This window comes from Coregonus clupeaformis, chromosome 37 (assembly GCF_020615455.1).
Source record: "Coregonus clupeaformis isolate EN_2021a chromosome 37, ASM2061545v1, whole genome shotgun sequence".
Taxonomy (NCBI): domain Eukaryota; kingdom Metazoa; phylum Chordata; class Actinopteri; order Salmoniformes; family Salmonidae; genus Coregonus; species Coregonus clupeaformis.
In genome coordinates, this window is record NC_059228.1 from 6,795,765 (window position 1) to 6,821,045 (window position 25,281).

At 42.6% G+C, this 25,281-nt stretch overlaps 2 protein-coding genes across 3 annotated transcripts in view; one reads left to right on the plus strand and one right to left on the minus strand.

Annotated features, from left to right (window-relative positions):
* Nucleotides 1-25,281, plus strand: part of LOC121553172 (protein FAM204A) — a 92,449-nt gene that overhangs the window by 5,770 nt on the left and 61,398 nt on the right. The gene's annotated exons all lie outside the window — the stretch shown is intronic.
* On the minus strand, nt 773-22,049 carry LOC121553170 (phosphoinositide 3-kinase adapter protein 1). Of its 2 annotated transcripts, none has more exons than XM_041866107.2 (17): nt 21,922-22,049; nt 18,701-19,126; nt 16,585-16,826; nt 16,064-16,208; nt 15,716-15,858; nt 14,717-14,849; nt 11,305-11,501; nt 10,879-11,065; nt 10,700-10,771; nt 10,316-10,549; nt 10,147-10,209; nt 9,860-10,059; nt 9,661-9,733; nt 8,180-8,347; nt 7,631-7,701; nt 7,183-7,283; nt 773-1,042 (listed from the first exon to the last, which is right to left on the minus strand). In XM_041866107.2, exons 2-17 carry the CDS (start codon nt 19,122-19,124, stop codon nt 928-930), a joined length of 2,568 nt encoding a protein of 855 aa, XP_041722041.1. In that variant the 5' UTR covers nt 19,125-19,126; nt 21,922-22,049; the 3' UTR covers nt 773-927. The 2 variants fall into 2 exon arrangements, with proteins under 2 accessions (XP_041722041.1, XP_041722042.1); XM_041866108.2 differs by having other exon boundaries at nt 21,886-22,049.

The following is a 25,281-nucleotide window of genomic DNA, read 5'->3' on the forward strand; positions in this document are numbered from 1 at the left end:
TGATTTCTAAATGACTACCTCATCTCTGTTCCCCACACATACAATGATCTGTAAGGACCCTCAGTCGAGAAGTGAATTTCAAATACAGATTCAACCACAAAGACCAGGGAGGTTTTCCAATGCCTCACAAAGAAGGGCACCTATTGGTAGATTGGTAAAAAAAAAAAAAAAAGCTGACATTGAATATCCCTTTGAGCATGTTGAAGTTATTAAGAGACTTAGAGACTTACCCAGAAAGACTCACAGCTGTAATTGCTGCCAAAGGTGCTTCTACAAAGTATTGACTCAGGGGTGTGAATACTGATGTAAATGAGATATTTCTGTATTTCCTTTTCAATACATTTTCAAAAAACATGTTTTCACTTTGTCATTATGGGGTATTGTATGTAGATGGTAATTATTAGTTATTTTTTAATCCATTTTTCATTCAAGCTGTAACACAACAAAATGTGGAATAAGTCAAGGGGTATGAATACTTTCTGAAGGCACTTGTCACGATCGTTGAGAGACGGGTCAGACCAAGGTGCAGCGTGGTATGCGAACACGTTTATTAAACTCAATAAACATAAACAAAACAATAAACAACGTAACGTCCCCAGGCTATACACATACAAGCCTAAACACGGAACAAGATCCCACAACTAAGGTAGGCAACCAGGCTACTTAAGTATGATCCCCAATCAGAGACAACGAGCGACAGCTGTCCCTGATTGGGAATCACACCCGGCCAAACATAGAAATACAATACCTAGAACATAAACATAGAATTTCTAGCATAGATTCTCACGCCCTGACCAAACCAACTAAAGACAACCGGCCTCTCAAGGCCAGGGCGTGACAGCACTGTAAATAACACTGCCTGATTAGATCTTGATAGATATTTTAGAGGGCAGTCATTCAAAAATCATATAACAACAGAGCTGTGTATCATCGTGTTCTCCGGGGTATGTGAGGGGGAGAGGTGGTCCTCTGAGGTGGTCTCTGAGGAAGAGCTCGAGAGGGGCATGATATGTAACGCTCCTCCAGCAAACTCTCTGCAGCCCTAAAATGTATAACAGATAACAACATGGTTACACTTGGCTTGACAAATTAAACAGAGATGAAACCCCCTAATTAGCATCATAATAACAAACATAACAATATGTCAGTTTAAGCTAGAGATATCTGTGTTTTTTTCATTGGTTGCGTCTCATTCCACCGCATCCGCCTGATCTTTCTTATATCTCTCAGCTATAGGACAGACACTGTTGTTTTTTGGGGACTATCTGTTGTTCCTGTAAGGTTCTGTATTTATTTTCTTATTTCACCTTGTGTTCTTGAACGTAGCCCTGTTTCTTTGTGTTCTTGAACGTAGCTGTCACGCCCTGGCTCTGGGGACTATGTTATGTTGAGCCAGGGTGTGTAAGTCTATGTTTAATTTTCTATGTTGGTCTGAGTGACTCCCAATCAGAGGCAACGAGTGTCAGCTGGGTGTCTCTGATTGGGAGCCATATTTAACTGTTTGTCTTGCACTTTGTGTTTTGTGGTTTCTTGTTCCTTTTGGTTTGTGTATCGAAGGACTTCACGTTTCGTTCTTTGTTTTGATCTAGTCAATAAATATAAATATGTTCACCCGCAACGCTGCGCCTTGGTCCTCTCTGTTCGACGATCGTGACAGAAGAAACCACCTTAACCAGACCAAGCAGCGTGTTCAGGAGCCATCGCTGGCAGATCTCCGTGGCAACCTCGACTGGATCAAGCAGCGTGACGAGGAGAGAGGATGGACGTGGGAGGAGATGATTGCGAGTCTGGCAAGAGGGAGGAGAGACCCCAGGAAATTTTTTAGGGGGGCTCACGGCGTCGGGGCAGCAGGTGTACGGGTTAGAGCGGTGCAAAGCGTTGGCAGAGAAGGCCGCCAGGTTAGGGGGCCACTGGGCACAGAGGAGAGGGAAAGTGTGGAGGCACGGCGAGAGGTACTGGGGGTGTGTTACCAGTCCGGTCCGGCCCGTTCCTGATCCCTGCGTGGGGCCAGTGGTGTGTGTCCCCAGTACGGTCCGGCCTGTTCCTGCCATTCCCACCAAGTCAGTGGTGCGCGTCGTCAGCCCAGCCCGGCCTGTTCCTGCCATTCCCACCAAGTCAGTGGTGCGCGTCGTCAGCCCGGCCCGGCCTGTTCCTGCCATTCCCACCAAGTCAGTGGTGTGCGTCGACAGCCCAGCCCGGCCTGTCCCTGCTCCACGCACCAAGCCTACGGGGTGCGTCGCCAGTCCAGCCCGGCCTGTGCCTGCCCCACGCACAAAGCCTACGGTGTGCGTCGCCAGCCCAGCCCGACCTGTCCCTGCTCCACGCACAAAGCCTACGGTGTGCGTCGCCAGCCTGGTTCAGCCCGTTCCTGTTACTCGCACCAAACCCGGGGGGCGAGTCGTCAGCCAGGTCCGGCCCGTCGCTGCTCCACGCACCAAGCCAAGGGGGCGCATCGTCAGCCAGGTCCGGTCCGTTCCTGCCTCACGCGCCAAGCCAGGGGTGCGGCGTCGTCCAGTCGGCACGGCCCGTGCCTGCTCTCCGCACCAAGTCTATGGTGCGTTTCGTCAGCCCTGTCCGGCCCGTTCCTGCTCTCCGCACCAAGTCTGTGGTGCGCGTCGCCAGCCCGGTCCGGCCCGTCCAAGCTCCCCGCACCGGGTCAGTGGTGCGCGTCGTCAGCCCGGTCCGGCTCATTCCTGCTCCCCGCACCAGTCAGGGGTGCGCTCGTCAGCCCGGTCCGGCCGTTCCTCCTCCACGCATCAAGCCAGGGGTGTGCGTCGTCAGTCCAGCACAACCCGTGCCTGGGTCATGTCCGAGCCGGATCCGCCGCCGAGGCGGAGTGCCCACCCGGTCCCTCCCCTGTTGTGGTTGTTTGGCGCGGCCGGAGTCCGCGCCTTTGGGGTACTGTCACGCCCTGGCTCTGGGGACTATGTTATGTTGAGCCAGGGTGTGTAAGTCTATGTTTAATTTTCTATGTTGGTCTGAGTGACTCCCAATCAGAGGCAACGAGTGTCAGCTGGGTGTCTCTGATTGGGAGCCATATTTAACTGTTTGTCTTGCACTTTGTGTTTTGTGGTTTCTTGTTCCTTTTGGTTTGTGTATCGAAGGACTTCACGTTTCGTTCTTTGTTTTGATCGTGTGATCTAGTCAATAAATATAAATATGTTCACCCGCAACGCTGCGCCTTGGTCCTCTCTGTTCGACGATCGTGACAGTAGCCCTGTCTTTCATTTTTGTTCATTGATTTCACCTGTGTTAGTTACTCACCTGGTCTCATCAGCTCCTTATTTACTTCAGTTCTTTCTGTTTGTGCCTTGTGAGGTATTGTTCGTTTTGACTCTACTAAGACTTTTCCTAGCTCGTTTGTGAGAACCAGTTTTAGCCTTCAGTCATAGTTTTGTTTCACCTGCCTGTTTGCCTACCTGTGTATGACCATTGCCTGCCTGTGACCACTTCCTGCCTTCTGCGAAGGCGTAATAAACACTTGCCGCGCTCTGCGTGTGAATCTACACCTTTTTCTCCCTGAGTATTCATTACAGTTCCATGTAGTGAATGTTATTCAATGCGTTTGTATGGGCTAATTGCACTAAGTTCAAATACACATTTTCATCAAATAATTTTTTATATATACTTTTTTATACTTCAAGGGGTCTTAAAATTCTAAATCAAATTGCTAAATTATCCTTGGTATGACCTTCTTAAAACAATTCCATATGTTCATGTGAGACAAACAGTATTTCCGGTCATTTCAAAAGAGTGTATCTCTCAGGGGAATTATTAAAATGGCCAAGGTGATCCCAGGCGGTGTCACAGCTGGCCGTGACAGGGAGTCCTATAGGGCGGCACACTATTGGCCCAGTGTCGTCCGGGTTAGGGGAGGGTTTGGCCAGGGGGCCTTTTCTAGGCTTATCGCGCTCTAGCAACTCCTTGTGGTGGGCCGGGCGCCTGCAAGCTGACTTCAGTTGTCAGTTGAACAGTGTTTCCTCTGACACATTGGTGCGGCTGGCTTCCGGGTTAAGCGAGCAGGTGTTAAGAGGCAGCGCGGCTTGGCGGGTCATGCTTCGGAGGACACGACTAGACCTTTGCCTCTCCCGAGCCCGTTGGGGAGTTGCAGCGATGAGACAAGATCATAACTACCAATTGAATATCACGAAATTGAGGAGAAAAAGGGGGTAACATTTTTTTATTATAAATATATATTTTTTAATGGCTGCACCCTTTTACTGTCTCATACTGTAGAGCCCCTTATACACTATATATACAAAAGTATGTGGACAGCCCTTCAAATTTGGCTATTTCAGCTACACCCGTTGCTGACAGATGTATAAAATCGAGCACACAGCCATGCAATCTCCATAGACAAACATTGGCAGTAGAATGGCCTTACTGAAGAGCTCAGTGACTTTCAATGTGGCACCGTCATAGGATGCCACCTTTCCAACAAGTCAGTTCATCAAATTTATGCCATGCTAGAGCTTCCCCAGTCAACTGTAAGTTCTGTTATTGTGAAGTGGAAACGTCTAGGAGCAAGAACGGCTCAGCCGCGAAGTGTTAGGCCACACAAGCTCACAGGACGGGACCGCCAAGTGCTGCAGCGTGTAGCACGTACAAATCGTCTGTCCTTGGTTGCAACACTCACTACCGAGTTCCAAACTGCCTCTGGAAGCAACGTCAGCACAATAACTGTTCGTCGGGAGCTTCATGAAATGGGTTTCCATGGCCGAGCAGCCGCACACAGGCCTAAGATCACCATGCGCAATGCCAAGCGTCGGCTGGAATGGTGTAAAACTTGCCGCCATTGGACTCTGGAGCAGTGGAAACATGTTCTCTGGAGTGATTAATCACATTTCACCATCTGGCAGTCCGACTGACAAATCTGGGTTTGGGGGATGGCAGGAGAACGCTACCTGCCCGAATGCATAGTGCCAACTGTCAAGTTTGGTTGGGGAGGAATAATGGTCTGGGGCTGTTTTTCGTGGTTCGGGCTAGGCCCCTTAGTTCCAGTGAAGGGAAATCTTAACGCTACAGCATACAATTACATTCTAGACGATTCTGTGCTTCCAACTTTGTGGCAACAGTTTGAGGAAGGCCTGTTCCTGTTTCAACATGACAATGTCCCTGTGCACAAAGCGAGGTCCATACAGAAATAGTTTGTCGAGATCGGTGTGGAAGAACTTGACTGGCCTGCACACAGCCCTGACCTCAACCCCATCAAACACCTTTGGGATGAATTGGAACGCCGACTGCGAGCCAGGCCTAATCGCCCAACATCAGTGCCGGACCTCACTAATGCTCTTGTGGCTGAATGGAAGGAAGTCCCCGCAGCAATGTTCCAACATCTAGTGGAAAGCCCTCCCAGAAGAGTGGAGGCTGTTATAGCAGCAAAGCTGGGACCAACTCGATATTAATGCCCATGATTTTGGAATGAGATGTTCAACAAGAAGGTTTCCACATACATTTGGTCATGTAGTGTAGCTGATTGTCTGTCTCACAGTTAGTCCAGTAAGTCTCAGCTCTATAAGAAATCAGACATACTTTCAGCTGCAATAACTGGATATGCATATTTTTTTTTACATTTCAAAATATAGCCTATGACACAGTTCAACTTCTAGGGTAAAGAATCATAAGTGTTTTTTTGCAATCATTATGGTCGGTGTTGGTTTTGTGGTTGGCAGTTGCATATCAACTCAGTTTACTCACATGAGATGCAAGATGCACATAGCTATCTACAAATATATATTCTGTCCAGTTTCATTACAATTAGGAAGAATAAATGGTAACACTGCTTTTGAATACCCTCTTCATAATGCATGTTTAACTCCTTATGAGCAGTGCATCATGTATTGTAATGGACAACTTTGGTGCTAATAACTGCTTATAGACATCTATGACTACATTCATACTGCATTTTGACCAAGGCTCTATAATGCAAATGTTCATATGAATACAGTGAACATGAAACTAGACAAGTAAAACTCTCTATTCGTAGCATAATATAAACATTTTTATGTTAAACTAAACTCAACATCTATCCATCTCTCTACCATGTAACAAGTTTTCATGTTAGCTCATGAAGAAAATGTTGCACTTGTATATAGCCTCTTCACACATCAGGTTTCCTCTCTGACAGCCCAGTAAGTGGTGGGCGATATTTCCTCTTTATCGTTTCTGTCATCTAACTTTTACCACTGCTTGTAGCCTACAGTGTAGAATACTCACTGATATGTTTCTCAAGTGTGCTTGTCTTTTCAATATGTCATATTCTCAAATTCAATTAATGGTTTACTCTTTGTTGAGCTGTTATCTGTATCCTGGCGCAGACGAAGATGGCGGCCTCGCGACTAGCTCTTAGGAAACGTTGCAGTATTTTGTTTTTGTTGTGAAATTGTTAGATATTACGGTACTTGTTAGATATTACTGCACTGTCGGAGCTAGAAGCACAAGCATTTCGCTACACCCGCCATAACATCTGCTAAACACGAGTATGTGACAAATAACATTTGATTTGATTTGATTTATCTACAGCGTTAATAAATCACATTGTAATATTGTAACATTGGTTGTTATACTGCAATATTAGACCCTCTGTGTTTCGGCGTTCGTCGTCACCGGCCTTCTAGCCACTGCCGCTCCTCATATCTTCATTCCATTTGTTTTGTCTTGTTTATACACACACCTGGTTCATATCTCCTCATCAGTCCCTGTATACGTGTTCCCTCTGCCCCCTTGTCTTTGTGTGTGATTGTTTATTGTAGAGGAGATTATAGCTCGGTGGAGCTCGTTTCTATTGTGTATCGCTGGGTTATTCACCCGTGTGCCTTATTTTCCCAGGGCGCCGTTTGTCCGCACTGGTGTGTATTACGCATTGCTGCGTACCTCTGTTTATTGATTAAACCATTTATTCCGTGATTTACTCTCCTGCGTCTGACTCAGTCCAACATCACCCGCTACAGCTGTAATACTATAAATTGCATGTTTAAGTAACATTTGGTTGTTGATTTCTGTGAGGAGGAAGTCACCTTGCTATCTATGATGATGTCATATTACTGATTCAATGTTGCCTTTCTGGAATTCCATATTGCATTACATGTAATATAACATTCTGTAATCAAGTTACAGCAAGTTTCTGCGATCCTGACACAGGAACGTATGAAAGGGCCTCTCTTATCCAGAGAGTGGGCTTACCTGTCTGGGAGTCGTGGGGGGATTCTGGGGGGAGGAGGTAGAGGTGCGGCTTCAGCGGTCCATGGGGGTCGTGGGGGTAGAGGGAGGAAGTCTACTGTGTCCTTTCCATGGATCAAATCAATACACAGCATAAGTAATAATCAGGGAATCTACAAAAGCACTGTCGCAGTTGACAGATTGTAAATACATTGACAAGAGTACATAATAAATAAGTACATTGTGCCTTCATAAGTATGATCGTTTTTTTTGCAAGATGTCAATTACAAATGTACTGTATAACTGAATGTTTTTTTTGCGGTAAGTTGATTCCATTGGATTGAATATCTCTCCAGCAACTACATGTATGAATACAAATAAGCTTGTTTACTGAACCATGCATTCACAAAGACAGAAATATACCAAAAGTGTTTTGTGTGAACTGGGCTTTGAAGAGACAATTTGGCCTCACCTCAAAGTCAGGGTCAGTTCCACTGCTGTAGCTAATCGTACTATGTGTGCTGAGTCTGTTACTGCCACTACCTTGGGAAAGTAAAAGTAAAACGTAAGCTCAGGAAAGAAAGAGACACTTCAAGTCATTGTGAAACAGTTTCTTGAACAAGAGCTTGTGGTAGGTAGCTATGAACACCCAAGAGTGCACATTAATAGCTAGAGCTGAAAGCCACTTAGAGAGAGGAGCTGAGTAGAGCAACAATAATGGGGAGAGTAATGTGCTACAGGTTTTTATCTTTTAGACATAATGACCATACGGGATATGGAAATAATCAGAGTTGATCAGCACAACAAATGTGTTTCAGATTTCATCACTTCTCCAAACAAAAATTATATTTACAAAAGCACTATTTTGGTACTAATACAGATTTTTTATAATAACAATAATATATACAACATCAAAATCACTAAAAAAAGACCAACTTAATAATTACATCAGTTGTCATTTTCTACTACCATTCTGACATTAGGCTCATAGGGACATTAAAACAACAGAGAATGTACTCACTGGATGTGCTGGAGGTGCTGTCAGTCTTCCAGGTGCCTCTCTTGCTTGGCCGGGTCACAGGAGGGGGTTGGGCAATGACCCGTGGGGTGGGCTCGTACACAGAACACTCCACAACCATGTTGGAGCCCAAGTGGAGGTTCCTCTGCAGTGGGGCGGTTATCTCCAGACCTCACAGGGTAGAGGCCAGATCAACAATAAGCATCACTCATCAACAACAAGCTAAATATCATACATACATAGATGTTACAAAGTACCAGTGGCGACCCGTCATTCAGGGCAGGTGGCGCAGAGCCCCACCTGTTTTGAGCCCCAACTCAAAACAGGTGTTTTGGTTGTTGCCTGTTTTGCATGTTATTTTGCCATTAATACGTGTCACACATCAGTTTGCAAACACCGTCTCTTTTTTGCTTTCTTGAGTAAGGCAGCACCAAAATGAAGGTGTTTCAGCCTAGCTCAGTGCTTTCTGTGGTGGTGGTGGGGCAGCCAGCGGAAAATATGGAGCATAGGGGTTGATAATGTTCTCTAGTTGCGCCGTGATTGGCTCAGTGTTCTGTCACTCATGGGGACACTACCTCACCGCAAAATCTACGGGTAGAGCTAGAAAATTCCAGACCCTTGGGTGCTGCCATAGAGTTACATTAGAAGTGCCCATCCAAGAAGGCTCAAGTTCATTGGCCACAGATAAAAGGACGTCAAATCATGTTGTATCTACCGTAGCTTTGATTGGACTGATCATGTCAACATCATACTTTCAAAATCTTAGCTAGCAAGCTAGCAGTCATCATCATGAATCAAGTTGACAATCTACTGGCAAATCCTTTTTAATCCTTGTCATATGAAGAGAAATAATGAAGAGAAATTATAGATAAAACGTATCGGTGCTCATCGGCCATTGGACATAAACATTACACAACAAGTTGGAAATCGCAAATTCAACAATGAGTGGTTTGGAAGGAATCAGTGGCTAAATGCAAGCTTTGCAAAGCAATCACTAGCCTGCTATTCAGTGGAATGGGTATGTGGTCCAAGTCTGGGTTTAAGGGTCTCTTTTCCAAGCTTAAAAGGATAAACATTCAACACCATGGGCCATAAAAGTTGAATACATTGGCCATGCTGTCAATCCTGCATGACTTCTGCCACATTCTCAGACTTCAGTGACTTCAAGACAACTGGGAACTCAAATGAAAAACATGAGCTCCGACTGAGAAAATACGGTCATCCAACTCGGAATTCCATTCCAATCTGATTGAGAGGGGGTCAAATACCTATTTCCCTCATTAAAATGCAAATCAATGTATAACATTTTTTACATGCGTTTTTCTGGATTTTGTTGTTGTTATTCTGTCTCTCACTGTTCAAATAAACCTACCATTAAAATTATAGACTGATCATTTCTTTGTCAGTGGGCAAACGTACAAAATCAGCAGGGGATCAAATACTTTTTTCCCTCACTCTAGCTAGTAGTCTCCAAATATTCTTACCGATCTCCTTCCCAAACTTCTCCCTCTCTTTGTGGCGTCTGGTAATGCTGTGTCGTAATCTTTTCAAGTTTTCCTGTGACACATTTTTCTGTCTTTATTCATGGAGGTAGTGTTTCAGGTTATCATTGAGCCACAGAAAATATATGTTTATTGTGTTCTGCCAAGAGATATGAGTATTAACTATAATCTACTACTGTACCTTTTGATTGCGCAGAGACTGAGATCTCCTATCCTCGTCAAACTGCCAGGCCTTAAATTCCTTGACAGCATCATCCACACTCATGACCCCCACCTTCACCTTCTCCTGCAAGGCTATAAGCTGCCTCTGGCCTTGGGTCTTCGTCTCAGCATAGGGGTCGTGGGAAGAGGAGGTGGAGGCTCTGTCTCTCACAGGCATCACTGGAGGTTTGGAGGCACATACATTGTTTACTAATTAGTGGAGAAGATGTGATTCAGGACAAATAACAATGTATATTTGATACATACCAGTGGCTGACTCTGTTTCTCTGAGGTCCCTCTGTGGATTTGATTCTTCTTTTGCTGAAAACACTGTGAATCAAAAATCATAGTTATTCACCTCGACCTAAAATACATAACACTGGTTTGGCAACTCATGCACTAGCTAATACCTTTGGAGAACACTTTAGCTATCTACCTCTTGAGATGTAGGTATTGGACTCCTCAGGCTCTGAACATGTTTCGGGTCTTGGAATGGGGGCTGGTGGACGGTTGACAATTTCCGGGATATAGCTCGCAATCTCGTCCACCGTGTCATAGATTTGATCAGAAACATACATGCTGTAAGGTTCCTCTTCCTCAAACCGCTCTGGTTCTTCCACCTGGTCTCCCACCTCTTCATTAGTTGTATGCTCCTCAACTTGGGGCACACCTACATCAGGTTTACCAACAAACAAAAAAAGCCACATCACTTGTAAAAAAGAGAGAGGCATTTTAGGATCTGAATATCTAGACTATAAACCATACTTAAGTCCACAAGTCCAATTACAGTACAATACAGTACAGTATTTTGTAAATTTACCTTGAAAGAACTTTCTAAGTATGAATTCCTCTGGGTTATGAGGCTCTCCTAATGCCTTCTCCATGTCCTCATCTGAGGGAAATAAAATATTAAAAGATGTTCAACATCATCATTATCATTAACATCATCATCATCAAAGAGAGATGGTACTTCATGTGATTAGTCATAATTAATCATACATAGGTCTTCCATGCAGTCGGGGTTTAAGCCCATCATGGTCTCATAGATGTCTTCTTGACACCCAGGGTTTAGGGAGTCGTTCATGATGATATCTTGAGAGGAGTTGGAAATGGTCTCGTACACCTCCTCATCTTCTTCAGCCGAGATGGATTCTTTGATATGAAACTTCAGCATGTCAGCTGTCTCCTACAGAGGAGATATCGTGCACATAGTCTTCACTAAATATATGTTTTCAGAACGTTCCAACAATAACATTTACCAGTAGCTTTTCATTAATTCTTGTGCAATTCAGAGTATAAGCATAATGCACTTCCATTTGGTACAAGTGACAGTGAGCTGGCTGTGGTCAATGACATAATTGAGATCACACTACAGAGATACAAGATAAATACATCACGAAATGAAAATACTAACAATGGACTTACCACAAAGTCGTCTATGAACTGTCTCAGGTCAGAGAAGCCGCTCTTCTCTGCCAATGTATTTGGGTAGTCTCCATTCTTATTCATCACGCTGTAGGCCTGTAAGGCACCTGGACACTGAAGCAGGACTGTGGTAAGCTTCTTCAGCCCATACTTTGCAGCAAAATGAAGCAGAGTGGGAAGCTCCTCCTTTCGCTGATCTGAGTGACAAAACAAATTAATCGATGTCATCTATTCCACTTGTTCTGAACGTTCTTGAGGACTTGAAAACTATCAGGATATAAGTTGAAATGGTTCTACCTCGAACCAGAAAGGGTTCTACCTGGAACCAAAAAGGGTTTGTCAAAGGGAAATCCTATGGGGACAGCCGAAGAACCCTTTTAGGTACTAGATATAACTTAATTTTTCTAAGAGTGCACGAACAGAGTGCCTTTTGGATAGTGTAATTTTGTCCCCCAAAAATGTCACCCAATTTTAATATTGTCATAAAGAGCACATGTCCAACTTCATAATAACCATGTTCTCCCATCTCCATAGGTTAAATTAAGAACAATGACTATAAAAGGTGACAATTAAAGTAACAAGGTTGACGTAACAGGGTTGATTTCATCTTAAATTAGCCATAACTCCCCTTGTGACAGGGGGAATAGAAGCTTGTTGTGTGCAATAAGGAGGGGCAATTAAATGCAAGCTTAACAAAACATTTGAACTTGTTGAAACATTCCTAGCCTATCTATCTATGGGTAACAGGGTTGACGTGTTATGCTCGACACTACATTTCTGGAAATGGCCAGAAAGAATATACTATTACTTGACTTTTAGATGTTCAATGTTTCGTTAGAAACATTTCTTTAAAAAAGACAACTTTTACCATATTAAAAAGAGAGTTAAGTTCAGTTAAAGGGTTGACCTTAACCTGAGGGACAAATGTAAATTAGTCACTAATCACATTAAATAAATAATAATCTTCAGAAATGACTTTGTTGCAAAGCAACAAAATAACTAGGGCTTTACAGTGATAGTGAAAACATAGGGACATTTTTTTCCTAAAAGGTCAGACAAACATGACATGGGACATGCCACAATTGGGATTTTAAGAGAAAACAAACATAAAATAAACTACTATTGGATTTTTTTTTTTACATGGTTTAATTAGAGGGTAGATGTACGTGATCCAACTGTTAAATATAGTTTTTTATAAAAAATGTCACTAGGGCATAAAAGGCATTCTATTCGTGGAATGACCCAGATGGCATTTTTTTATGTCCAGATAACATTTTTGGATGTCCAGATAAAGCATTTTGATAATCAGTGACAGTGGCCATGTCCCAGATTATTCAGATGTCCCATATAGGATTACAGCAGGTGAATGGTAGAGAAACCTTTTTTCTAAGTGTCCCATTTATCTAATTTCATAACCATAACCCTAGTCACCCTAATCTGACTGACTAACTGTCTGCTAAAATGGGTTTAAATACAGTGCATTCAGAAAGTATTCAGACCCCTTCACTTTTTCCACATTTTGTTACTTTACAACTTTATTCTAAAATGGATTAAATAAATAAAGATCCTCATCAATCTACACACAATACCCCATAACGACAAAGTGAAAACAGGTTTTTAGATTTTTTTGCAAAAGTATAAAAAATACAAAACAGAAATACCTTATTTACATAAAAATTCAGACCCTTTGCTATAAGACTCGAAATTGAGCTCAGGTGCATCCTGTTTCCATTGATCATCAGGCCTTTATATGCCAAAAGGCACCTAAAGGGCTCTCAGACCAAGTGTCACGTCTGTCACATGTCACGTCTGGAGGAAACCAGGCACCGCTCATCACCTGGCCAATACCATCCCTATGGTGAAGCATGGTTGTGGCAGCATCACGCAGTGGGGATGTTTTTCAGCGGCAGGGACTGGGAGACTAGTCAGGATCGAGGGAAAGATGAACGGAGCAAAGTCCAGAGAGATCCTTGATGAAAACCTTCTCCAGAATGCTCAGGACCTCAGACTGGGGCAAAGGTTCACCTTCCAACAGTACAACGACCCTAAGCACACAGCCAAGACAACGCAGGAGTGGCTTCGGGACAAGTCTCTGAATGTCCTTGAGTGGCCCAGTCAGAGCCCTGACTTGAACCTGATCGAACATCTCTGGAGAGACCTGAAAATAGCTGTGCAGCAACGCTCCCCATCCAACCTGACAGAGCTTGAGATTATCTGCAGAGAAAAATGGGAGAAACTGCCCAAATACAGGTGTGCCAAGCTTGTAGCGTCATTCCCAAGAAGACTCGAGGCTGTAATCGCTGCCAAAGGTGTTTCAACAAAGTACTGAATACTTATGTAAATATGATATTTCATTATTTATTACCCCTTTTTCTCCCCAATTAGTAGGTACAGTCTTGTCCCATCGCTGCAACGCCCGTGCGGACTCGGGAGAGGTGAAGGTCGAGAGCCATGCGTCCTCCAAAACACGACCTCACCAAGCCGCACTGCTTCTTGACACACTGCTCGCTTAACCTGGAAGCCAGCCTCACCAATGTGTCAGAGGAAACACTGTACAGCTGGCGACCGAAGCCAGCGTGCATGCGCCCGGCCGCCACAAGGAGTTGCTAGAGCGCGATGGGACAAGGACATCCCAGCCGGCCAAACCCTCCCCTAACCCGGCACGACGCTGGGCCAATTGTGTGCCGCCTCATGGGTCTCCCGGTCACGGCCGGTTGAGACACAGCCCGGGATCGAACCCGGATCTGTAGTGACGCCTCTAGCACTGATCAGTGCCTTAGACTGCTGCGCCACTCGGGAGGCCCAGTTTTTTATATTTAATAAATGTGCTTTGTCATTATGGGGTATTGTGTGTAGATTGATGAGAATATATATATATATTTTTAATCAATTTTAGAATAAGGCTGTAACGTAACAAAATGTGGACAAAGTCAAGTGGTCTTTAAACTTTCCGAATGCACTATACATCCAACTAGGGACACATTTGACTGTCAGAGTACATTTAGAGGCACAATCTGTCATTTAAAGGCAATCCGTAAGAGTCCCTGTCGTTAAATGATACTTTTCAATGAATTAAATAAGAATATAACTTACAAATGCATTTTGGGCTTGCTTATTACAACTGTCTTACACTGTCATGAGATTGTATTACTCCATTCTCTATTTTTTATTGTCTTGGTTTTGAAGAATGACTTATAAATGCCTAACTAAGATTAGTTAAACTGTTTGAGAAACTCTGCTTACTCTCTTGTGAAACATTCACAACAATGTAGTGTAAGTATTCACTAGCAATTAACTAGCACATTGTTTTGCCTTATCACAAAAACATGCATACCAGTTTCGATAGAACTGTTGGTGTGTAGACAAATGTATCTTTCCATTATATTTTCTGGTAAAAAAGTTAGGCACTTACTTGCAGCCATATTTTCTTCCTCTAGCTGTCTGATTCCAAACACATGAAGTCCACTTGCAGGGATCCTGCATTGTAATGAGTCTGTCAGCAAATTGTCAAGTGACTCTGTGGTATTGGATGTTATATTGAATGCCTAGAAACACAGAAATGAACAACACTCTATTAAAGAAAACATAATACGTCCAGTCTAAAGAATTTAACCAAATATTTTTGGGGCTTTCTTGAGGTTTTGGTCAGTGTGAGATCACACGTTCAATGTCATTGAACAATGTCTCAATCAAAATCAATATATTTAGTTGTTGAAATCGGAATTTGTCAGTATTCAGTATTGTATTTTTAGGTAACACTTTATTTGGATAGTCCATCTGTAGATGCTTAACAGACTATTTGCAGACTATCAGTAACATTTCAACTATCTACTAACCCTAACCCTACCCTAGCCCTAACCCTAACCTTAACAATTATGTTAACCCTAAACGTAACCCTTACCCTAACCCTAACCCTAACCTTAACCCTTATGTTAACCCTAAACTTAACCCTTACCCTAACCTTAACACTTACGCTAATCCTTATTCTAAACCTAACCCTAACCGTAACCTTAGCAAGCAGTTGCTTATCAACATTTACATTTACATTTTAGTCATTTAGCAGACGCTCTTATCCAGAGCGACTTACAGTTAGTGAATACATTTGTTTTTTTATACTGGCCCCCCGTGGGAATCGAACCCACAACCCTGGCATTGCAAACGCCATGCTCTATCAAGTGAGCTACATCCCTGCCGGCCATTCCCTCCCCTACCCTGGACGACGCCGGGCCAATTGTGCGCCGCCCATGAGTCTCCTGGTCGCGGCCGGCTGCGACAGAGCCTGGATTCGAACCAGGATCTCTAGTGGCACAGTTAGCACTGCGATGCAGTGCCTTAGACCACAGATAGGTTGTTGATAGTATGACCATCTGTAGAGCATCATGTTTTTACTCTATACTGAGCTGACTCTCACCTGACACATAAAGTCCAAGGGAGCAGCTGCATGTTCAAGGTAACTGCTGATTTCTCCCATGACTGTGTAGTATGTTACAAGCCTCAAACAGACTGGTGAGCCGTTGCTATACAGAGTGAGTGTCACCTCTCCTGCTGGCATATCTGGGAAGGATAGCATTTATCTGAGTTAGCATCCTGTATATCTACTGTACGGCCTATTGGCTTATCAAATCACTTCAAGTTATTCACATTGGTGGAAGTAATGTCCATAATAGGAATGTGAAAGTGAAACAGAAGACTGGGGTAAGTGGTCTCAAAGTTCCTCTTTAGATTTGTGATTGAAAGCCTCTAAAGGTTGTTTACTTACCAGGCGCATTAACACTGATAGTGTATTCATTCTCATAAATCCCTAGAACCCGTTTTGCAGTTGAATCTTCAGAGGAAAACTCCACCTCCATTTTCAACTGGTTGTCCAGTTTATTAGAAAAGATGATAAAAATAGTTGCATGGTCCTGAGAAACAGGTACAGATATCATGGAGACATTAGATACAGAAAACATTGCATTCTATGCTTAATAGTTGTTTGCTCAAAAAACTGCAATTGCAAATAAAGTTATCCTGAGCTGATTACAATTTGAGGGTGATTTGAGGGTGTGTCTCGATATTAATCAATACATTATTTTTAAAAATGCACACAAATTAAATATAGTACCAAGAGGAATGGTTGTCCGACATTATACACTCCAACAACTTTAACACTTATGACAGTATCATGTACCTGTTATGTAAGATACATTTTTCCTCATGCGGTGTTTTCCAGATGAAATCTTTAAACATTGTTCAGTACCATTACAGCGTTGTCTATAAAGTATGTTAACCAATTCTTACCCCGCATAAAACTCTGTTTGGTTGAACAGTGAGGCAGGTGGGATGTGTGGGGCTCGTTGCCTGGTTTGGGTAGATCTCTGTTCTCACATCGTCACTGTCGTCCTGGATACACTCTGGTTCTGTCACTGACCCTTCCTCTGTCCCCTCAGCTTTGGGGTTCATAACTACAGGGATCTCACACTGTGTTTTTGCTTCTATTTTTGCTGTAGCTTCCACCTCATGTTCAGCCTCTTCTGTATTACCTTTGAATACAAAGTCAAAATAAAAACCTATCATCAGTTGTTCTCAGTTGAAAATGGGTGAATTAATTAACAAAACTTTTAGACTGTAAGTTCACAACCAGAGGGTAAGTGATCCTCTGTGAGTATGATACACTAATGGTAAATTACTCATGCACTTTAAACAGAGACGCAAAAACTCATAAACATAAACGATTCAAGTTACTGTATCGCTGAATGTTATGAGAATCTGGCTATATACTTTCACGTTGTACCAACGGTGAGGGTTCGCTGCTTCCCCAATCAAAAGCCCTGGATTAGCACCGAGGTTGGCGCTAAACTAAAGAACAGGGCTACCGCACACAGAGCTATCGTAGACAACCCTGATGCTACGGCCGAAGACAGGAATAAGTACAAGAAGTCCCACTATGACCTCCGCAGAGTCATCAAACGAGCAAAAGGACAATATAGGAATAAGGTGGAATCTTATTACACAGGCTCCGATGCCCGCCGCTTGTGGTAGGGGCTACAGTTTATACGGATTACATAGGAAGACCCAACGATGCCTCTCTACCAGACGAACTCAATGCATTTTATGCATGCTTTAACAACAACAACATCGAGTTGGGTGTGAGGGCATTTACCGACCCAGAGGACTGGGTGATCTTGCTCTCTGAGGCCGATGTGAGAAGGGTCTTTAATCAGGTCAACACCTGCAAGGCCGCGGGCCCAAACGGTATTCCATGGCGCGTTCTCAGAGCATGCGCAGAACAGCTGGCAGGCATATTCACGGTAATTTTCAACCTCTCCCTGTCCCAGTCTGTAATCCCCACATGTTTTAAGATGACCACAATCATCCCTGTTCCTAAGAACTCTAAGGCTTCATGCCACAATGGCTACCACCCTGTAGCACTCACTTCTGTAATCATGAAGTGCTTTGAGAGGCTGGTTATGGAACACATTAACTCCACCATTCCAGCCACCCTAGACCCATTCCAGTTTGCATACTGCCCCAACAGATCCATAGAGGATGCAATCTCAATTGCTCTCCACACTGCCCTCACCCACCTAGATAAGAGGAATACCTATATGAGAATGCTGTTCATTGACTACAGCTCAGCGTTCAACACCATTGTCCCCTCCAAGCTCGTCACCAAGCTTAGGACTCTGGGTCTGAACACCTCCCTCTGCAACTGAATCCTGGACTTCCTGACGGGCCGACCCCAGGTGGTGAGGGTAGGGAACATCACCTCCACCACGCTGACCCTTAACACAGGGGCCCCACAGGGGTGTGTGCTTAGTCCCCTCCTGTACTCCCTGTTCACCCACGACTGTGTGGCAACGCACAACTCCAACACCATTATCAAGTTGGCTGACGACACGATGGTGGTAGGCCTGATCACCGGCGATGATGAGTCAGCCTACAGGGAGGAGGTCAGTGACCTGACAGTGTTGTGCCGGAGCAACAACCTCTCCCTCAACGTCAGCAAGACCAAGGAGCTGATCGTGGACTACAGGAAACGGGGGGGCAGTGGAGTTAGACAGCTTCAAGTTCCTCTGTGTCCAAATCGCTAAAGACTTAAAATGGTCCAAACACACACACACAGTTGTAAAGAAGGCGCGACAGAGCCTCTTGCCCCTCAGGAGGTTGAAAAGGTTTGGCATGGGCCCTCAAATCCTGAAAAGGTTCTACAGCTGTACCATTGAGAGCATATTGACAGGCTGCATCATTGCTTGGTATGGCAATAGCACCAGGGTTGTGCGGACAGCCCAGTACATTACTGGGGCCGAGCTCCCAAGAAAGCCATTTCACTGTACTTGTGCATGTGACATTAAAACTTGAAACTTGAAACAAAGTAAGGCAGAAAAACAACATGGGTATTATAAAGCGAACATACAGTCAGCGATGGATTCTAGAACGGTGGAGATGTAAAGAGCAGGTTCGTCTTCAGCATACAGTTTTCTCCAGCTCCGCCAGTTTTCAAACCATTCAGTGGGAATGTCATCCTCTGACATCCCACACAACAGTGCAACCACTCTGTGTGGAGGATGAAGGAGTCTCTGAAAAGTTCCCAGGACTTTAGGGTAATTTAGAATGTCCAGGATTGCCGTTGTCAGCAGCAGCACGATGCATTTACTATTATGGAAAATGTTAAAGTCACATCCATGTAGCTGGTCAGCACAGTCAATTGCATACAATACGATGGACCTCTTGGGAAACTTGCGTGAAGACTTCAATATTTTCTGCAGATATGTAGCCCATTCCTGAGCCTCGAAAGAATGGACAATCAACAGCTCACACGTGGAGTGGAATCCAGACATTGCTGGAAGACAGAAAATTATTTTAATAATAGATTTAATATCTTATCAATTAATTATCAAAACACTATTTATTTATTTATGTACAGTGGGGTCTGAAATTATTTACACCGTTGATAAAGATTAGCAAAAATGACTATAAGATAAATATTTCAAATACTGAGATTTATTGTATGCTCAACATTTTTTGACATTTTATTATTTTATACTAATACAATTGCTCAGAGAAAGAGATTTTGTTTAACAAGTAATACATTTTTGGCACCAAGCCTTTTCCTAAAATGTAGGCATTTGACTCTATTTCCTACTTCACAGTAGGGCCGTTATAGGGCCTTTTTTGCTGAAAAGTTTGCAGAAATGCCTTCTTGAACAAGTGAACTTTCATATGCCTTAATTACAAATACTAATACAAATGCTCAATTATGAGTTTAGCCAAGGAGAAAGCACTGAGCTATGTAGGGAGAAAGGCAGGATCCGTGATTGGCTGAGAAAATGGAGGGGGATAATAGAGGGACTACTTTCTGGAGGACAATGCCATGCCGACTCATGCGTTTGCATGTGAATTCTTAAAGAGATGGATGATGATTCAGTCACAAATGTTTTATGAGTTGAAGAACACATTGGGAAGGAGCTTAGACCATTTCTCCGTACAGAATCCTTCCAGATCCTTGATATCCTTCGTCTGCGCTTATCTTTATCAAGGGTGTCAATAATTTAGGACAACAGTGTATAGCTGTCCTTAATATACCTACATTAATTTTATATATCAAATCATATTCATAGATATTTTTTTATCTCTTAAATTATTTTAGAAAAAGAAAAGTCAAGGTATTAATCCTGGGATTATGCTTAATGTTGCACAGAAACTGTACACAATACCAGGTGTCCAAAACAGCCCGAGCTATGCGATTTCAAGGTTGCTGTGGTTAAAAGAATGAATAGGCATGCTGTTTGAGATGTCAACACTGAGTACAGTCAATAAGTAGCTGAGCAAACATTGACCAGAGTCAACTTTGGTCAGAGTAATTGGTTGTAACTCATTACTGTACTTAATCAAGCCAAGTTCACCCTTGTAAAACCTCAAAGTTAAAGAAACAGCATACTGTAAAGCTTCTTTGTCAGAAACTCCTATATTTGTAGTATTGACGGTTAGAACACTTGTCATTTGTTTAAACCAACATGATTACCACATAAAAAAAATACTATGGTCTAAATACTTTTGTATTACTATAGTTATATACTATAGTATTCACTGTAGTGTTTTTGCTGACTTTACTGTATTATTCACTGTAGTGTTTTTGCCGACATGACTTTAGTATACTATAGTATTCACTCTAGTGTTTTTGCAGACATTACTGTACTATACTGTAGTATTTACAATAGTGTGTTTACGGTCATGACTGTAGTCTATTAAAGTATTCACCGTAGCATTTTTGTGGAAATGACTGTTGTATACTATAGTATTCACTGTAGTATTTTTGCGGACTTTACTGTAGTATTTCATAGTAGTGTTTTTGCGGACATGACTGTAGTATACTAAAGTATCCACTGTAGTGTTTTTGTGGACATGACTGTAGTATACTATAGTATTCATCGTAGTGTTTTTGCAGACATTACTGTAGTATTCACTGTAGTGTTTTTGAGGACATGACTGTAGAATACTATAGTATTCACTGTAGTGTTTTTGCAGACATTACTGTAGCATACAATAATATTCACTGTAGTTTTTGCTGACATGACTGTAGTATACTATATTTTTTACTGCAGTGTTTTTGCATACATGACTGTAGTATTCAAATCAAACAGCATTGAGAAAGCTAGCAGCTAGCAGAAAAGCTAGCTAGCAGTCCAATCGATCTAAAAAATCTAAAGTAAGAACTACGTGATCAAGGGATACTATAGTGTGTAGTATAGTATACTACAAAATTCTATAGTAAGCACATTACACGATCGAGGGGGATACTACAGTGTGTAGTATAGTATTCTACACAGTATACTACTAACATTCTAAAGTAATTACTACATGATCAAGGGATACTATAATGTGTAGTATAGTATACTACAAAATTCTATAGTAAGCACACTACACGATCGAGGGGGATACTACAGTGTGTAGTATAGTATTCTACAGTATAATAGACAATTATATAGTAAGCACTACACAATTGAGGGGGTTACTACAGTGTGTAGTATAGTATTCTACAGTATACTACAAAAGTCTATAGTAAGCACTACATGATCAAGGGATACTACATTGTGAAGTATAGGATTCTATAGTATACTACACGTTTACTACAGAATTCTATAGAATTGTATAGTACGTACTATAGTATTCTATGGTAAACTGTAGTATTTTTTTTTACGTGGGTTAACCCCGATCCTAAATGTGCTTCAATCATACTGTACAGACATTGTTTTGCAAAGCTTTTGCTGAGATGACATGTCACCAATGCAGCTGTCAACCATAACTACAGGAAGAGTAAAATACTAACTTCCTTATTTCTGACCTAAATCTGTCAATGGTCTTACATTATACAGTCAGTCAAACTAAAAAAGCATTGTTAGATTCTTGAGGCAGTTTTAGGTAGATATCATGTTGAAGTTTCTCAATGAAAACGTAAAATTCTTTAAAACCATGAGTGTGCAGTGAGCGCTTATAGTATTGCTTTAGTTTGTAGAATTTGAAACATTTGTATTTTATTGTCAGGCTAACGTCAGACAAAAAATTAAGAAATGTAAGATGTAAAACAAGTTCACTTCTTACCCAATTGCGAAGTTTGAAAACAGTTGCTCAACTCACCCTACGGCACAAAACATCTGCCGTTGTGAATGGCTCTTACTTGTTGGAGTTAAGCCTTTCTTTCTTCCTCACAGAATGTAGTATCTTCGCGTTAACAGCTTTCACCAAATAACCCCCTGCACTGTCATATTAATAGAAACAGTTAGTTTCCTGATATTAGGTGACACTCTGTCACTTCCTAAAACAGATGTGACATGTGAGATATGCCCCTGCGATAAGTGTAAGAGAAATGCAGTTTACTGTATCATGTTATCATTTGTGTCGACATGATCTAGTGCTTGTGACATATTTTATCTGTCTATATATTTTATCTCTTCTCACAAAGTTTGGTTTCTAACAACTAAAACTAAAACAAACCTCAAGTCAAACCAATAATGATAGAGCAACATACCAAGACAACAAAGCAGTCATTATATCTTGTATTTTCCACTAACACCCACCCACACACCTGATAGTTGTCACATTATCCTTTTTTCACTTCCTCACACGGTGCGTGTGTGTGAGTGATTTTCAATGTCATGAGTGATTTTTAATGTCAACCGGAAAACACCACAAAAAGCATGTCAGAGACTGAGGGGACATGTGAGTTTACATATTGTCATAGACATCAGTTTGTATTGCTATAGATTGCTATGGATGTTACTAATCGGCATTAACTACTCACACCAAACCCACATTACAACCCTCATAAGCACCGCTGAGAGGCATTCCAGAACTTTATATACAGTGCAGCAGGGGTAGGCAACCCTGTTCCTTGAGCGCCGCAGGTACTGCAGGATTTTGTTACAACTAGGCACCACACCTGACCAACTGAGCTGATTGATCAGTTCAGTGATTGCCTAAATTCAACACACCTGGTCTTCCAGGTCGGTTAAATCAAAAACATGAAGTGCCTGCGGCCTACCCCTGCAGCACAGTAACACAGGCCCACCAGAGGGCAGCATGTCATCACTGAGTACAAACACTAACTCCAGCTCCAACTCTACATACACTACAAACTGCCTCTGGAAGCAACGTAAGCACAATAACTGTTTGTCGGGAGTTTCATGAAATGGGTTTCCATGGCCAAGCAGTCGCACACAAGCCTAAGATCACCATTCGCAATGCCAAGCGTCGGCTGGAGTAGTGTAAAGCTGGCCGCTATTAGTGATGAATCACGCTTCACCATCTGGCTGTCCGACGGACTAATCTAGGTTTGGAGGATGCCAGGAGAACACTACCTCCTCCAATGCATAGTGCCAACTGTAAAGTTTGGTGGAGGAGGAATAATGGTCTGGGGCGGTTTTTCATGGTTCGGGCTAGGCCCCTTAGTTCCAGTGAAGGGAAATCTTAACGCTACAGCATACAATTACATTCTAGACGATTCTGTGCACCCAACATTGTGGCAACAGTTTGGGGAAGGCCCTTTCCTGTTTCAGCATGACAATGCCCCCATGCACAAAGCGAGGTCCATACAGAAATGGTTTGTCGAGATCGGTGTGGAAGAACTTGACTGGCCGGCACATAGCCCTGACCTCAACCCCATCAAACACCTTTGGGATGAATTGGAACGCCAACTGCGAGCCAGGCCTAATCGCCCAACATCGATGCCCGACCTCACTAATGCTCTTGTGGCTGAATGTAAGCCACAAGTCCCCGCAGCAATGTTCCAACATCTAGTGGAAAGCCTTACATTTTACGTTTACATTTTAGTCATTTAGCAGACGCTCTTATCCAGAGCGACTTACAGTTTTGTGAGTGCATACATTTTCATACAGGCCCCCCGTGGGAAAAGAACCCACAACCCTGGCGTTGCAAGCGCCATGCTCTACCAACTGAGCTACAGCCTCCCAGAAGAGTGGAGGCTGTTATAGCAGCAAAGGGGGGACCAACTTCATATTAATGCCCATGATTTTGGAATGAGATGTTTGACGAGCAGGTGTCCACATACTTCTGGCCACATAGTGTACACATACTCATCATCGATTCTAAAATGTTTACTCTATTACCTAATATCGGACGTTTCCACAATTACAATTCTAGAGCTATATGAGACTGATACATATTAATGAATTATCTAAAAATGAAATAATGTTGGTGCCCCCAGGCATGGAATCACTTTGCACTTCTCTTTTCTCTTTAATTCGTAAAACGCTAAGCCGTTGGGGAGTTATAAACTGACATATGGAATTGCTTTAAGATGGTCAATTGTATTTGATAAAATATTGAATTTGGCCTTTACTACTATAGCCCAGAGAAACGCATAGAATAACACATTCATAAATGGCAAAACAATTAATCATAAGAAACAAGGTTTTTAAGTGTTTGTCTTATATCTGGGAGATATAAGAAAGTTCAGGACAGATACTTCATACTTCCATATGTATTTTTTACAAGTACAAGTTACCTTCAGATGAGTCATGTGACACTTGTGGGGGTCATAGAGCAAAACGGAGAACACCATCATGTTCGGGATAATCTTCCCTTTCCACAGTTGGGTCACATTAGTGTGTAGCCAAACGGTTCGGACAATACAAACAGAAGTTGCCAGATCTACTGTATCGACTTCAGACAAGTCCCCTGTCACTTGTGGGGGGTCGTAGAGCAAAACGGAGTCCATCATCGTGTTCGTGATAATAGTTTGTAGGTCAAACCATTCGGACGCTACAGATGTTTTTGTGAGAAGACCGATTTTCGGGATGTTTCATGGTCTGACAAACACCAAGACCGCTCTAGCTCTGCCACCTTTCACCGCAGATGTGCGACATTGGTGGATGCGGTGGAATGAGACGCATCCAATGCAAAAAAACACAGATATCTCTAGTTTAAACTGACGGGTTTTGATGGGGATTTTGTATCATGTTACTTAGATTGACGCACCGGTGTGTTAATCGACTCTAGGGGGTTAATAACAGATTGTATTGTTTTTGTTTTGATCCCCTTTGGTTGTCTTTTTAATAGTTCTAATAAACGCTCACCCCTGACCTCTGAAGAGTCTGGTGATCCATGACCTGTCTCCAAGTACAATTTCCTGTGGGAAAAAATCTCCTAATTTCTTTTAACTCTGCCATTAGCTACCCCTTTATCTTTTGTTTGGACTCCCTCAAAACCACTGTCTATTAATAAGTGGCTCAAGTCAAATCCCTGCAGCCTGAGATTAATAAGAACATATTTTGCTTCTATATTTTAACCTTGTTATCCAATATCCTGTCTTTTATTCCTCAGTGAGTGTTCAGCGCATGGCTTTGACCTTACCAGAGAACCAGACTCAGTTCAGAGCAGGGAGCTGGGGCTGCACTGCAGTATTTCAGAATGGCAAGTTAATTGTTCTTCTGGACCATTGTTCCGTCAAGAAAACGTAAAAATGACAAACATTCTATG